We start from the raw sequence: 16,069 nt of genomic DNA on the forward strand, positions 1-16,069 counted from the left end.
ACTGTTTCTGCCTCCTTGCGCTTTAATGATTCAAGAAAGCCTTGAGCTCCCTAGGAAAAGAAAATGACTGTTAAAAATCATCCTTGAAATTGGTCATTTGGCAACGTCCTTAATTGTATGGAAATTCATTAAGGCATATTTTCTATATAATTAGCTCAAGGTTGTTGATTCTACGGGCTAAAGCCTGGATTTGAATCTGATTGATAATAAAGTAAACAAGGGAGTCGAATTTAAAGCGTAGCTCTCTCTGGCTAGGACGAACTTAATACAGTGAACGAGGAATGCGAAAGATCTTGGATGTGTCTTAATCAACGTTAAGTAGAATGGATAAGCTCTCAGCATTTCGAAAGCTCTGGGTTAGGGTTTCTCCTCTATTGTGAGTTTTCTGTCTGGGGACTAATAAGCATTACCGAGGACGTGATTTGAGGCGACTTTTTTATTCGTGTATAAATCCAGAGTGAGCCACCAAGCAGTTGTTCGACTAAAGTCAAGGTAATTTCCTTTTGACGGGTCCATTTTCTTCTCGATCTCTAATTTATTAGCCTGCTTTTTCAAGACTGTCTTCTTTGCAATTAAAACTTCCTCAGATTAGCACGATATTCACCTGACAGGCGACTGGGGTGGGGGAGGAATTAAGATGGGAAAGGTGATTTGCTGATTTTATAACTTCATAGCTTTAGGTAGCACATCTGTCCTGGCCCGGGGGTGTCGGGGGAACTCTGGTGTAGAAATGGATGCGGTGAGACACAAAAGGAAGGCAAAGGGGTGCTTGCAGAACCATATACCTATCGGTCCTCGACTTTCCTTCTTTATTTCCCACCCCTCCGACCCCAAGCCTCCTCTCTCTGGGGACCTTTAGCCAAAAGCCGGGTTGCCTTTGGCCGGGCGGGAGCAGAATTCCCAGGAGTGCGCCTGTGTAGCCCGGGTGGGCACAGCTAGGAATTAGTCGGGCCTCGCGCTGCTGATAGGTGCAGACAGAACCATCCCTCTGCCGCGGCTCGGGGCCTCGCGATTGGTGTGGAGCCACGTCACTCCGACCCCGAGAAGGGTCTGGGAGGAGGCGGAGGCGGGGAGAGCTGGGGAGGGCCGCCGCAGAGTGACGTCTCGCCACCAGGAAGCCCGCCTCTGGTTTTAAGATGTTGGGCCAACAGGGAAGCGCGGAGCCGCAGATCTTGCCCGTCGCTCGCCGGGGTGTCTGGAGCTGAGCTGCGGTGGGGCCCGGCTCCAGCTAGACGGCCCAAGGGGGTGTGCGTGCGCGCCGCGGAGGGTGTGCTCAGAGGCCCGCGCCGTGGCCGTGGCGGCTGCAGCCGCCGCGGGGGATCTAATATCAGCTACCTGTCCCTGTCACTCTTGACACATCGCTGTCAGGGCTGCAGCGCGGGGGGCGGGCAGAGAGCGCCCGTAACTGTCCTTATTGGAGGGGTATCTGGGGGAGGGAGGGAGGCAAGAAAAGGGTCTTTGCCCATTCTTGTTTCGCTTTGGATCGTGGAAGTCGGCTCCCTAAAGAGGCTCGAAGCGGTTCCCTCCTGCCCACGTCCCCAAGTCTCCGTTGGCCCCCTGACTTTTGGCTGCCGAACACTTTTGGCTGGAGCCTGCAGCTAGAGAAGACAGGGGGAATTTGGCTCGAGGACTCAGCAGGGGTTTGCGTCCCCTTGCTCTACCGACTCTGCTAACACGGGGACACTCGGTGCTTAGAGTGCTACCTAGAACTCGCGGCCACCGGGGCTCGGCGGGCCGTAGCCCTGGACTCCTAGGGCGCCGCACTCCCTCGTCCATGAACTGCAGGAAAGGCCCACTGCCCTTGGAGCACCGAGCAGCCGGGACTAAGCTGTCGGCCGCCTCCTCACCCTTCTGTCACCATCCCCAGGCGTTAGCCATGGCTTCGGTCCTGGCCCCTGGTCAGCCCCGCTCCCTGGACTCCTCTAAACACCGACTGGAGGTGCACACAATCTCCGATACTTCCAGCCCTGAAGCCTCAGGTAAGGCGCCGCGCTGTACCACCGACACTTGAGCCCAGCTCCCGGGCGCCTCCTGGTCCTCTTGCTCCCCAAGGAAGTCGCCCCCTCCTGGGGGAGGCGTGGTGGGAGTGGTCGCTCTGTTAGCTCTACACAGAACTTCCGGGAGCCCGGATTCTAGTGACCCTGTCCCTTTCATTTGGTCCCCATCGACTTGGTTCCTGTGGTGCGCGTGTAATCCAGCACACGCTACCGTGTCTACCTTGGCCTTCCTTCAGTTTCTTAGGTCACAAATGCCTCAGCATTTCCATCCAAAGGCGTTCAGAGGCCGCCCCACCTCTATCCCTAGTTTCTTGTTGACTTTTATCTCCCAAAGAGCCTCACTCCTTTAAAAAGTATCTCTAAAACTTAGAAAGGCCTTTGACATATCTCCCTAATCCTTGAAGACTGGCCAACTTGCTTTCCTACCTGTATCCCAACATCCACTTTCCTAGTCTTCCAAAACCGTAAGGAAATCTGGGGGGGGGGGGTGTCGGTGTGTTATCTGTAAAACACGTATATGTACGTGTCGTGAAAGATGTGTCTTCTCAGGAGGGCTGTTTGCTTGTGAGTAAAGGCTATAAAAAATGAATGTACCGCCTCAGTGAGATAAACGCGTAAATAAAACGTGCGGCGCTGGGGGGAGGGGAGGAAACGGGGCGCACACACCCACACTTCCACTGCTCACCCCCAGACACAGTGCTCCCTGATGTTACTGAGCCGCCGCGCACAGTCCAGTCCCCCTTCTGCAACCGGGCTCTTCGCGCCGCCTCTGCCTCCCGATCCAGTTTCGAGCTCCCGTTTTGCAAGTGGGAATCTGACCGAAACGGTACGTGTTTCTATTTGTTTTGTTTTTTCAGAGAAAGATAAGGGCCAGCAGGGGAAGAATGAGGACGTGGGCGCCGAAGATCCGTCCAAGAAGAAGCGGCAACGCCGGCAGAGGACTCATTTCACTAGCCAGCAGCTGCAGGAGCTGGAAGCCACTTTCCAGAGAAACCGCTACCCAGACATGTCCACTCGCGAAGAAATTGCTGTGTGGACCAACCTGACGGAAGCCCGAGTTCGGGTAGGAGACAGTACCCAGTCTGTGAAAACTAGAGGGGAGGCCTTACCAAGGTTCAGACCCTGAAGATCGGGGGTGGCGGTAGGAGTGGTGGGGAAAAAGGCAGTTTCGCCCTCTGGGCGCTAGTGAGAAGCAATTTTACCAGAAAAGGCCCAAGGCCTCCAGGCGGCAAGTGTGCCCAGGGTTACTACTCCCGGTTCCCAAGCAGAGCGGCTTGCCTGGCGCAGGCGCCAACAGCCTCGCCCGTTCTCTGCCCGGCCATCAGGCGCCCTCCCAAGCTGAGCCGCGCGGGCATTCCTCAGCAAAGGGCATTGTGTTCCCGGCTTGCCGTCGCCAGTCGAGCGCCAATAAAATCCCTCCCCGCCAGGAGCTGTGAACAGGCTCCAACCTGTGCGCCCAGAACAAGAAAACCCTCCAGAAACACGCAAGGGTTGGCCTCAATGGGGAACCTTCGCGCCCAGCCTGGACCAGCCTTTTTCTCCCTTCGGCTAGCAAGAGTTGCTCGCAGGTCTTTTCAAGGGCGGGTTTTCAGCCATTCAGACTTCTATCACTCTCTACTACCTAGTTTTGTAATCCTTGGAAGTAATGACTTTTCTACTAGCACTTTTAGGAAGAAAGGAGAAGAAAGACGTTTTAATTTGGTTTATTTATCTTCTCGGGGGAGTTCAGCTCTTTGAAGGCTGTACTCACACCCCTCGGTAATTATAGTTATAGATTTATAAAGAGGACTTACCTCTACTCTGTAGCAAATCTGCCCCTTTACGGACTGGCGAAAAAAAATGAATGTTTAAATAAATTACCCAGTAGCAGTATCCTTGTTTAACTCCGGTTGGTGGGAATTTCCAAAATTGTTAGGATTCTGAAAGAGGAAAACAGAACCCAGCAGACTCTACAGAGATTGCTGTTTTTATAAAACGCAACGCGGTCTGTGTAGAGGAAAGAAAACAAAGGGGAGTGGGGCAAAAAGAAAGAGAATATTAGACAACAACGAAAATAAAAACCAAAGTGTATTCCCAAAAGCAGAGGGAAGTTAAGCACTTTCAGTGCGGCCCTGCTACAGGCTAGACTACGCCGGCTGATAAAGGAGCCCGGAAGACGTGGGTTTTAGTTTAACTGCCGGGAGCCAGCGCTCGCGTTGGGGCCGCACGGTTTTGAGCAAGGTCAGTCTTTCTTTAGCTTTCTTTAGCAGCAGAGAACGTCGGGCCTTGCACGTATTCTTCTTGCCTGGTCAAAGTTTAGAAGGCCTGGAGAAGAAGAGACAAGTAATTAAAATAAAGACACAATTTGTCTTTCCCTGAAATCCCCGGGGAGAGGCCTCTCACCCCACCCGATTTTCTGCGGCCCTGTTCCTCTGCTGCGGGGTGCTCGCGCTCGCTCCAGTAGCTGCCTTTCGGGAGCTTACTTGTTCCGCCAAGTGCGTGAGGCTTGCTTTTTATAGCAAGAGGAAGGGGGAGAAAAAAAGGAAATCAAGAATGAAAGGAAAAGGGGGAAAAAAGCGGATTAGACGGCTGGGCGCGACAGGGATGTGTAATGTAAAACATCACCAGTGTCAGCTCTGGGCTGCTGGGCCAGGCCTTGCTCCAATACACAAAAGCCGCTGTCTGGGGCGACTGGCGGGGGCCCGGTGTGGATTGGAAGAGGGGTTGTGGCGGGGCCACCAGACGCGGGTTGGGGGCTGGCCAGCTTGAGTAGCCTCCCGCAAAGCCAAAAGTCTGCGCTAGTCCTGTCCAGAGCTGAGTCCATAGCTAGCTAGGCCTGGGTGGGAGTGCCGTGGTACAATGCAGAACGAAGGGAGTGTATGGGACAAGCTGTTTCAGAATTCCCAGTTTGCCTAGCTCCTGAAATTTAACGAGCAGACAAGTAGGTGGTCTTTTGCCTTTTATTTGGTTGTTTTTCTAGGAGAGGAAGGGTGTCCCATCCGTTGGGGGAGGGGAGATACTGGAGGGAAGGGAGGGGCTGTGTGGGAGGAAAGTGGGTGCCCTCCTAGTCCCTAGGGTCCTCATCACTGAATCTGTAGCTTTGGAATGGGGAAGCAAGTTTGCAAGGTCCGGTAAGGGTCCCGTTTGTTTTACAGTGTATTTGGACCCCAAATAGGGCCTACGTTGGGGACGTGGGGGATCAAGGGACCCATAGGCCCTTTTTAGGCTTTCGACTGGGCTTTGTGATACAGCTGGAGCAAACTAGGCCTCAGAGCTTTACCCAGGCCGGGAACAAGCACCGATGTGGATTGTTTCCACTGCTCTTAGTGGCTTGCAGGGCCGTGGTAGCCTGCAGGGACACGGGGCAGCAAGAGTGTGACCCGGGTTGACTTCTGGTACTTTGTATGAGTTTTGAACTCATTGTATCCTCTGTCTCATCCCTTATCCCCACCATCATAGGTTTGGTTCAAGAATCGCCGGGCCAAATGGAGAAAACGGGAACGCAACCAGCAGGCTGAGCTGTGCAAGAATGGCTTCGGGCCGCAGTTCAATGGGCTCATGCAGCCTTACGATGACATGTACCCTGGCTACTCCTACAACAACTGGGCCGCCAAGGGCCTCACGTCGGCGTCCCTGTCCACCAAGAGCTTCCCCTTCTTCAACTCTATGAACGTCAACCCCCTGTCGTCGCAGAGCATGTTCTCCCCGCCCAACTCCATTTCCTCCATGAGTATGTCGTCCAGCATGGTGCCCTCCGCGGTGACCGGCGTCCCCGGCTCCAGCCTCAATAGCCTGAATAACTTGAACAACCTGAGCAGCCCGTCGCTGAATTCCGCGGTGCCGACGCCCGCTTGTCCTTACGCACCGCCGACTCCTCCGTACGTTTATAGGGACACTTGTAACTCGAGCCTGGCCAGCCTGAGACTCAAAGCAAAGCAGCACTCCAGCTTCGGCTACGCCAGCGTGCAGAACCCGGCCTCCAACCTGAGTGCTTGCCAGTACGCAGTCGACCGGCCGGTGTGAACCGCGCCCAGCGCGTGGGGATCCGAGGACCGTCGGAGGGGGCAACTCTGCCCCAGAAAGACTGAGAATTGAGCTAGAAGGTCGTGCGCACTACGGAAAGGAAGAGGAGAAAGAAGATATCGGAGGAAAAGAAGAAACCACTGAATTTTCAAAGAGAGCGCCTTTGATTTCAAAGGAACGCCCCCAAGTGTCTGACATCTTTCGCTAAAAGTATTTCCAACAGTTGTGAGACCGCGTACACCAACAAATGTTTGACTGGATATGACATTTTAACATTACTATAAGCTTGTTATTTTTTAAGTTTAGCATTGTTAACATTAAAATGACTGAAAGGATGTATATATATCGAAATGTCAAATTAATTTTATAAAAGCAGTTGTTAGTACTATCACGACAGTGTTTTTAAAGTCTAGACTCTAAAAGAAAGCATGTTATACAGAATCGGCTAGAATTTTTCGCTTGCGAGCAAAGGAATGTATATACTAAATGCCACACTGTATGTTTCTAACATATTATTATTATAAAAATGTGTGAATATAAGTTTTAGAATAGTTTCTCTGGTGGATGCGTTGTTTCTGAAACTGCTATGTACAACTATCCTGTGTATAACATTTCGTACAATATTATCGTTTTACTTTTCAGCAAATATGAAAAAAAATGTGTTTTATTTCTTGGGAGTAAAATATACTGCATACAAATTGGTCTGGATTCTTTCTCCCTTTCTCTGTCACCTGGCCAGGGTGCCTCAGTCACTGCCTCCTAAACAAACCAGTTTCCTCTGCCTGCCTAGTCAAACAGACAGGCAGTATTTAAATTCAGTTAGACATAGATTCTTGCCACGTCTTGGAAACTAAGAGAGGGAAAGAAGGGCACTGGGGAGGTGGGGAGGCTGCAACTTGCTGTGTGCCTCGGATTTTTCTTTGGCCTAAATCCATAAAATGCCATTGTCGTTAGCAAATAATACCAGAGAAGGCAGAAAGGTGAAAGAAATTTTGAAGTACCTCAAGCAACTTGGAATGATTCCTAGCTTACTCAGTCAGAGGGGAAACCACACCTCCAGTAAACTGTTCCGGAGAAATACGGGAGTGTGCACATGCACAGTTTATATACATAAACTTCTTAGAAGGAACAGATCTATAATAAATTCACAAGGAAACACCTTCAGTTCAAAATATTTAGGCCTCCACGTTTATCTCTGCGGCTTAAGTAGAGAGATCCTTCATTTATATTGTATTACTATTTCCAAGTCCTTTGGAGACATTAAAAGAAACAAAGACTATTTCTAATAACTCCAGCCGTTTCAGTGTGTCAAAGAACCCAGGGGTCGGAGGGTGAGAGTGGAGTTTCCTGAGTCTTGTAGAGCAATATGTAGTTGAGGCAAAGGTCATGATCCCTGTGTTTTGTTTTAAATAATATTGACCCATTAATTCTAAACCTGCTTGTTCCTGAAATTATACAGGATTATAGTTTGCAAACTGCAGGACAATGAAGCAAATCAAGATGAATTACAGCTTGGGCCCTCCCCCATCCTCTGACATCTAAACAGGGACTGGGGTCCATGTGAGTGTCGGAAAGAACTTTTAAGCCCCGGCCTCCTCCCTTCCAGCGCTGCTGCGTTTTTTAGCTCCTTTTTGTTCAACGTGAAATTTGATTTTGTAACCAATAGCTGCAAATAAGGCTTACTCCAACCAGAAGACTTCACGGCCTAGGCGCTGGGAGGGTCACCAGAGGGTGTGCTGAGACCTTTTGTTATTCTTGCCCCCACCCCACTCAACCCCCCACTAAGTATGCTAGGACAAACAGCAGCCAGGGAACACGTATTAAAAAGTGGCCTCCGGTTCTCCGAAGCCGAGAAAGCCGGTGTTTTTTACGCTTACGTTCTTTTCATCTCACCGAAACTCTACCTAGGAGCTTTCGGAGCTCAGACTCCGAGTCTTTGTTCTGCGAAGATCTGCCGCTGCCACTTAAACAGGCCGCAGATAATATCCCCAATTTAAGATCAAGTGCCCCGTGAACATTAACTTTCTTCTTTCTTTCTTTTTAAAGCTTTGCCCTTGTCCATGTGCCGGGATCACGCGGCGGTGGGGGGCAGATAGAAGGCCTTTGGTCGAGGGTCACCTCCGTCCTTGTTCTCTTGAGAGCAGTGGAGAGGAAAGCGGTCACCCAAGGCGGACTTTGCCTTCTGAAACAGGGAAGGGAGGGGGCAGGAGGAGCCAGTCCCTGCCTCCTTGTGCCTCGCGGTGGTTAGGGGAGAGCTGGGGGGTGGGGGAGCAGACTGGGTGAAAGAGTTGGGGATCCTGCCTGGAAGGGCCCGAGAGGGCAGCTAACCGGTTTACTTCTCCGGCTGTTCTAACCCAGGGTGACTTGAGGGAGCACGTTTAAAGAGGTGAGTCTCGGCCTAGTTTGTTGGCTCAACTAGAATTCTGTTAGAGGAAATCAAAATGAAAATAAATAAATAAATAAATAAATAAATAAATAAATAAATAGTTATCACTTTCCCGACTTTAGAGGTTCAGACTGGGGGCGGAGACTTGGGACAGAAGATAGGCCCTGTCTCAACCATCTCAGCTGCGTTCTCAGTTTCGTCCAGGACTCACAAGCTACTCACCCTCCAGGCAGCTCCTCTCTCTCCTGGAGCCGCAGAAGCCTAGTTCCCAAGCGGGTGGAGTCCGCCCCCCTCGCCCCTCCCGCTCCTACGCGGATCTCCCCCCCACCCCCCACCCCCCAGCCATCGCCACCTCCACCACCTCAGTTCCACTCAATCGATTTTTGCTGCATGTCAACACTTATTACGGTGAGTGTGAGGGTATTTTTTCTCCTTCTCTGTGTCTCTTAATGATTTCTGAGCTAGTTGTGTATTAAAGCGCTTAAAGGAAACTTTAAGGTAATCTATAGTATGAAGATCAACCTCCCCCGCGTGGGTTCAAACATGGCGAGCGCATAGCGGGAGACCCAGGCCTCGGTGCCCAGCAGCGAGGCAGCTCAGGGAGAGCCAGAGCAACCGAGCATAAAGCGAAGGCCTTGCTTAGACCCGCAGTGGGGTAATCTTCAGGTCCTACTCACCCACTTGCTACACACTGGAACCTTCGCCCACCTTGATGGCTACATTAAAACTAGGCTTTTATTTTATTTAAAAAAAATTAAATCTTCTTTGGGTCTCCATGCTCGACATTCTTCTAATACGGGATTCAGGGGGATTCAGGTTGGCGGAGGCTGGGAGAAAGGTGGATACAGCGCACGTTCATCCTCATCACCTCCCAGTTCCCAAATCTCAGCTGTAATGCCCACAACTTACTTATTTATAAATGTATGGGAAATAAGATGTCAAGCCCCAGTACCACAGCCAACCTGATCAGAAAAGGAATCCGCTTTTCCCTGACCTGGTTTTTCCCTCCCCAGAACTCCCCAGGATGTTGAAACCCCGGAGTCCCCTTAGGAGTGTAAGAACACCACCAACAAATTAATGGGGGAAATGGTATCTTTAAAATCCCAATATTCCTCGAAAGCCCTATAAATTAACCCATGGAGAGGAGCGAACCCTTTTGAGGAGTGTCTATAAAACTCCTGTGTTCAGGAAAGAGAACAACCTCCTCCGCCCCCTGTCACCGCGGTGACCAAAACAAAGGTCTATCCTGCAATCCACATCCAAATTCACGAGACTCCGACGCCTGTCCCCCCCCCAGTTCCCAAGCCTCAGTCTGTCCACCACCCACCACAGATCTGAGCTAGAAGGGGTCCAGGCTGGAAGGTATAACTTTTTGTTTTTTTGAGTTGAGAGAGGGAGGGGTGTAACCAGATCAGAGTCTTTATGAATATAGACTCCCCATTGATTGATTTATAAACCCCCAGCGAACTGCTGTTAATGTAAGCAAGCCCACTGACGTGCAGGAGACGGGCTGGACTCAGGGAAGCAGGTCTGAAAAGACAAGGAAAGGAATCTCCCGCAGCAGATTTTTCAGAGGGAGTTAAAAACATCCTCCTCCCGTCCTCCCAAACCATTGTGTTTTAATTTAACCCAATAAACAATAATTCTAGAGGAGATGTTTTTAAAATGAACTGTTGGAAATACCTCTGTAAACACATATCTGGTTTACCTCTTTAGACTTTTAGCAGATGAAACCGTGGAGATTTTATGCTGGGCTTCAAAGTTGTCATCTCTTCTTTTCTCCTGCACACACCCCCACACACACCCAGGGAGACCTTTTCATTGTTGATTTTTCTATCGGAAAGGATGGAAAGTAGAATTTATTGTGTTCCGGATGCAAATCTTCATTTTTGCTCGGAATATTTTATGCTTTATGTAAATGTTAGTTTTAGATTTTGTTTGAGGGCCAAGGGAGCCCTGCAAGAAAGAAAATACCCCCATTAAAGTAGCTAATTTGACTTAATTGCTCTAAAAAAAATCACAGCTTCTCTTTTTGTGGCGATGCACTGTAGCAGTTGCGGAAAACAGGAGATACTTGGACCTTAAGCTGCTTAGCTGAAGAATGCCTATTAGAACCATCTAGCCTCCTTTTTCTTTAAAACATGCTTTTAAAAGCATCCAGTGGCTGTGTGGAGAAGATATTTACTTTGGGGTGATAGGGTTGCACGATGGTCTTTCTTCCTCTGTCTTCTTAAAATGAGGCTAAATGAAGTTGAGACTAATTAGTTGCTCCCCAACCTGTTCGTGTTGAGGGGGAAGGTGGGGGAGAAGCCTGTGATTTTAATGGATCCCCCCCCATTCGGTTCTCCCAATGTTCTGGTCAAAACGTTTAAGGTTTCATGGGGTTTTCTCTCCCTGTCTTTTTCTTCGCCTTACTATCTTCTTTGCACCCAGACAAGGTTTTTGCTTTGCTTTGTTTTGCTGTTTGCTCCGCTGCCCGCCCCCTGTCCACACCCCCCAATTCCCCATTCTAGCAACTTAGAAAATTGCTCCGTAGTGCTGGAGGCTGTTGTACCAAAATTAAGTCTTGGTGCTATTTTTCCTCGGCCAAAGCTTTCTTGTTCAAGATTTAGAAGAGTTTCTTGTGCTTCTTTCAGGGAGTCACAGCGCACACGGTCAGGAGCTGGAGCCTTTCTGCTAGTCTCTTTGAGGTGATAATACCTAGAGCCCTCCTTACTGTCTCCGGTGGAACGGTGGGGCAGGTTGAGTGTGGCTCGGAACTCAGTCTAGTGGCAGCCCGGTACTCCTGCTCTGCCTCCGTCAACAGCCCAGGCAACTAGGTGTCACGGCAGGATTGACTCCTGCACAAGGGAGGAAAAAAAGAAGAAAACTTTGATGACATCCTTCCCTATATTTCGGGATGGAGAGGCAGGTCTTTCTCGGGTGTCACTTCTCGCTGATGGTTGCGTTTGGTTGACCGCCCGCCTCCTAGACAGCCTACACCTCGCTGTGTGCGGGCGCGGGACGGAGGGGGGGAGGGGAAGTCTGCGGACAGAGGTAGAGACCCAGCAGGCCATCCTCAGGACAGGGCTTTGCCTGCCAGAGCCCAGGGCTACAGATCTCTTTGAAAATAAAGTAATATCAAACAAAAGAAAGTGAAATAAAAGCCTTCCGCGTGCTCTGGGCCTCAGGCCGATGTTCAGTTCCAAGACTTCGTCAACCTCAGCGCCTCAGGTCTCTGCTGAAACCCAGAAATGGGGTGGAAGGGGTTGATCTTATCTGATGAAGTGGTTTCTTATCTGTTTCAACGACAAAGGGGTGGATCCTGTCTGCCGGCTGCTGGACTGCACTTCCAGGCTTCAGCGTCCCTGCGCGGAGCTTCCCAAGCTTCGACCTCCTTCTCCCGCTTAGCTGGACTAATTTACCGATGACCAAACACCAGGCCCTAGGCAGCTGGACAAAACATTTTGGACCCTCAAGTTCCTTTCCGCCCGGCCCACTGAGCTTGGCCCTTCGGATCACCCAGAAGCTGTGGCTCCACCTGAGAGTGCCCTCAAGGCCAACTTCTCCTAGGATCGTTAGACCCGGTGGTTCGGTACAGTCCAGCTCTAAGGCTGTCCACCGATCCCCACGACCGCTTCATCTCAATGTTCTGGCCTTTTTGTTTTATTTTGGTTTTGCTTTTGTTTTTGGCCGGAGGTAAGAGCTAGGGGCAGCAGAAAGAGGTCGGACCTCCCTTTCATCTAATCCTATTTTTCTGAGACAGAAGAAGAAAATGGAACCCTGAGGGCCACCTATGCACGTCCAGTTTCGCGCTGTTGGGTCTCAGCATGGTTTCCGTGTCCCTCCACATAACACGATCTGACCTAGTCGGTTGCTGGACCCACTTCCCTCCCACGCCCTCAGCCAGTAGCCCCGGATCCGGGGTCCAGCACCTTTGGCTGGGGCACTTCGGCTGGCCGCAGGGTCCAGCTGTGGAGGTGCTCGGACCCTAGCGCTTGCGCCCTGCAAACGCTGAAAGGGGCCGGAACCCGCAGCCTGGCTGCCGGTCCCTGGTCACAGTGTGGGCGCGACCTTGTAGCAGCCATCCCAGAGGCTGCAGTCTGTGGCAGGAGGAGCCCTCCCCTACACATCCCTTCTCACCCTCTCCTGGCCTCTGCGTCTTCACTCCTGAGCGGCCATATACCTTGAGTCTGTCACCCCCGCCTGCCTCCTTCAAGATGCCTCAAGCCCAAGGGTTAAATATTAACAGGTCAGAGCTATAGAGTGAGGTAAAACGTTACATATAAAAATGAATTATCTATCCGGTCCCAGGAGAGACAACCTATAGCCAGCTCGGCGTCTAGGGAAGATCTGACCACACGCCCTGTACCCACTCCACTGACTGCCTCTACCCACGAACCATTCTGCCGCAGGTGGTCAGGGACAGACACCGGACAGCCAATCATTCCCATTGCGGAGCCTGAGGTTAATTGAGGGTTTTGAACACAAGGAAAAGTCCTTTCCAGAAAGGTCAGGGACAGCATTTCATCTCTTATAAGAGTTAGTGGAGGCAGCCTTTAATCTAAAAGGACCCCTGGCCTCGGGGAGAAGGAGAAAAAAACGCCCCCCACATCTCCTCTGCCATCGCTGGGAGGCTAGGCTGGATGGGTAGCGGGGATAGTAAGCAGAGTGAGGAGTCTGAAGATCAGAGGCCAGCGGTGGGTGGCTACAAGCTTATAGGGCTGGCCTGGGCTGAGCACCTTGGCCTGAGATCCTCAGGAAACCATACACTCGCCCTCACCCGTTCTTCCCTTGCCGCAGGCTTTACCTTTTCTCTCTCTCTGACCTATTTCTTTCTATTAACAAAAAAGTAACCCATGTCCTTTGCGGACTTAGGAGGCAGGCCCAGGCATCCAGTCACTGGAACACACATGGAAAGAAAAACAGTACTTGAAAGAATGAGGGACTCAGCGCTTGCTAACTTCTTGTATCCTTACCTGGGAAACACTAAGAACTCTGGCGCTGGGCAAATTCCTGAGTAGAAAGGTGATTTAGTTTCTTTTCCCTCAGCCTAATCCTCCCTTCCCCTCCCCACACTGGGAGAGGGGGTGCACAGGAGGGAAAGAGGGCTCCATGAAACTCCCAGGCATTGCCAACAAACTGCAGGAAAAGTCCCTGCCCCTACTAAAATTCAATCATTTCTCCCCCCCTCCCTCCCAAAAATACTGGTTTGAGACTGTAGTGCCTGTTCAGCACCTTTGCCCTGGCAGGTGGCAATCACCATTCTTCCCAACTTGGATGGTGCCTCTGACCTGGTCACTGAAGCAAGCCTGTTTTCACAGAGAGTATTTACCTAGTCTTTGTACTGAGTGGGTACAAGAAAAAAAAAAAGTGGCTTTGGTGGTGTGCCTGTCTGGTGTGAACTAGGCGCCATGGCACATCTTAGATTCCCCTCTTAACTTCAAAGGCAGCTACTTCTTCCCTGTGTTCACAGCCTGTGTTGCTAGTGGTCCTGTGTATTTCTGGGAAAGCTCAAAGGCTGGCAGCAGATATGTCTAGTTAGCAGGGGTTTTCAGCGAGTCCCCAGGTGAACCCACTAAGCCTGTTCTGAGTCCTGTGTACAAGTATTAATGGGATGCCACCCTCCAGTTAGTTCTTAGGGTATATGGCTTGAGTTTAAGATGTGGTTGCACATTTAATCTCATCACTTCATGGCTTGTCACTGCTTTTAGCTCACTGCACACATTGCACACCGTGTTCTATGTCACTCCAGTGCAGCGGTGACAGCCTGACTTTGTCATCATCCAATTTTGTGTTACGCTGCTTCCCCAAGAAAAATAGAATTGACTCAAATGTTCCACCAGTTTGCTCCAGAGAGATACTGAACACATCAAAGCAAATAAATAAAAGGAGGTATGAATCATGTGCTCTGTTGCCCTTCTAGGGGCAAATCTGAGACTGAGAAACAAGTCAGGTCTTAAAGGTACCCGGTGACCAGGGAAGGGGAATTATGGAGGGTATAATAGCCTCAAATGATCTTCTTCCTCACCAAACTACCGTGTTATCTGACACCCTCGATCTATTTGTGTCCCGGGTAACAGAAGGTTTGACTGATAGGTCACAGACTAGAGGGCCTGGGTGGCTGAAAACAAGTTTGACAAGAAAGGAATCTGGGTGGGGTGCCACCATGGAGGTGGAGAGAGGATGGGGCCCGGAGTTCCAGGAGCAGCCTGGCAGTCCTGGGCTTTGCTGGACCCTGACTCATCCAGACCCTTTCCTCAGAGAATAGATACAGGTAAAACATCACAGAAGAGGAAATCACCAACTTCTGTGTACACCTTTGTCTTCTCGCCACTTTCTGCTTTCTTCACGACTTCCTGCCCTACTGGCCCTCACTCGGGTCTCCCCAGAACCTTGGATACTCAGGGTTTATACTCTGCCTGTCCCTCTTTTCAGATAGGCTTTGTGTTTTTTACAGTTCTCATTTTTTTCCCTATATAAAAAGTTGTTTCATGCAAATAAGAGTCTACCTGCAAACCATTTGTTGTCAAGAACACGATGTGCTCGTTTGAACCCCAGAAGCCTCAGGATGAACAGGCACTGCGCATGCTACCATTGTCTTTCAAGAGCTCGTGTGCAGGATGTCCTGGGCAGTCATGAGTACGGTTCTCTCAGGGGTCAGTAAGACCCTTGGAAAGACTATCAAAGTGAAACATCTTGCCTTCAATTTACCTTCGTCAGTTAAAATAGCAGCAATAACAGCAAAATGTACATGCTTGCTTGTGTCAGTGCACATGGTACATATGTGTTTGGAGGCCCGAGGATAACTTCAGATATACTGTTTAGGAATACTACCCAACTTTTTATTTTATTTTATTTTTTGAGATGGCTCTTCTCTGGGTAGTCCTGGCTGTCCTGGAACTAGCTCTGTAGACCATACTGGCCCCAAATGCACAGAGATCCATCTGTCTCTGCTCCCCAAGTGTTACCATTAAAGGCCTGCACCACCCCTTCCTGGCCCAACATAATAAAAAAATATTGTTAGCGTGTCTGCAGCCATGCATTTCTTGACATATACTTGGAGGTCAAAGGACAGCTTTCTGAGACCTTTTTCTCTCTCCACCTTCTGGTGGGTTCCAGAAATGAAACTCGGGTTGTCAGGCTTCATCACAAGGCCTCAAGCGCCTTACCATTCAGCCATCCCTCTGTCCTAAACCAACGTATTTTATTTTAATGTTTTTATTATTTTAATTTACGTCTATATCTGCATGTGTATGTTCACATGTATGCAGATGACTCCAGAAGCCAGGAGAGAGTTGGACCCTATAGATCTTCAATTAGAAGCAGCTGTGAGCTACCCAGCCTGGATTCTGGGGTTTCCACTCAGCTCCTCTGTAAGAGCAGCATTTGCTCTTAACCACTAAGCCATCATTCCATCCATCTAACTTGTTTCAGAGACAGGGTCTTCCACTAACTTGGAACTCCCTTTAAGTTATGGCTGGCTAGAGAGCCCCAGGAACCACCTACCTCCACCTCCCGAGGATTCCAATCCTGAACCACCACACTTGGCATTTTACTCAAGCTCTGGCCACGCAACTCAGGTTCTCCTGCTGGCAAGAAGAGCACTCAGCTGACTAAGCCCGTTTCCCAACCCGAGCTTACTGTCTTACCTTGGAAGTTTCCTCCCTGGAAACTACCATTAGTGGACTTGTAAGCTGTCTTC

At 50.2% G+C, this 16,069-nt stretch overlaps 1 protein-coding gene across 1 annotated transcript; it reads left to right on the forward strand.

Annotated features, from left to right (window-relative positions):
• Window positions 1-1,462: 1,462 nt before the first annotated feature.
• On the forward strand, window positions 1,463-6,685 carry Pitx2 (paired like homeodomain 2). The gene is made up of 3 exons (XM_050135969.1): window positions 1,463-1,979; window positions 2,855-3,060; window positions 5,436-6,685. The coding sequence occupies exons 1-3, from the start codon at window positions 1,775-1,777 to the stop codon at window positions 5,997-5,999; spliced, it is 975 nt and encodes a 324-aa protein (XP_049991926.1). The 5' UTR covers window positions 1,463-1,774; the 3' UTR covers window positions 6,000-6,685.
• The last annotated feature ends 9,384 nt before the right edge of the window (window positions 6,686-16,069 follow it).

Source organism: Alexandromys fortis, unplaced genomic scaffold, assembly GCF_014885135.2.
Source record: "Alexandromys fortis isolate MF-2015 unplaced genomic scaffold, M_Fortis_MF-2015_v1.1 scaffold_19, whole genome shotgun sequence".
NCBI classification, from domain to species: Eukaryota; Metazoa; Chordata; class Mammalia; order Rodentia; family Cricetidae; genus Alexandromys; species Alexandromys fortis.

Excerpts from the sequence above, each read along its gene's own strand:
- Pitx2 (XM_050135969.1), top strand. The coding sequence starts at position 1,775 with ATGAACTGCAGGAAAGGCCCACTGCCCTTGGAGCACCGAGCAGCCGGG. Across the intron at positions 1,980-2,854 it reads TTCCAGCCCTGAAGCCTCAG|AGAAAGATAAGGGCCAGCAG; the intron begins GTAAGGCGCCGC and ends TTGTTTTTTCAG. Across the intron at positions 3,061-5,435 it reads TGACGGAAGCCCGAGTTCGG|GTTTGGTTCAAGAATCGCCG; the intron begins GTAGGAGACAGT and ends CCACCATCATAG.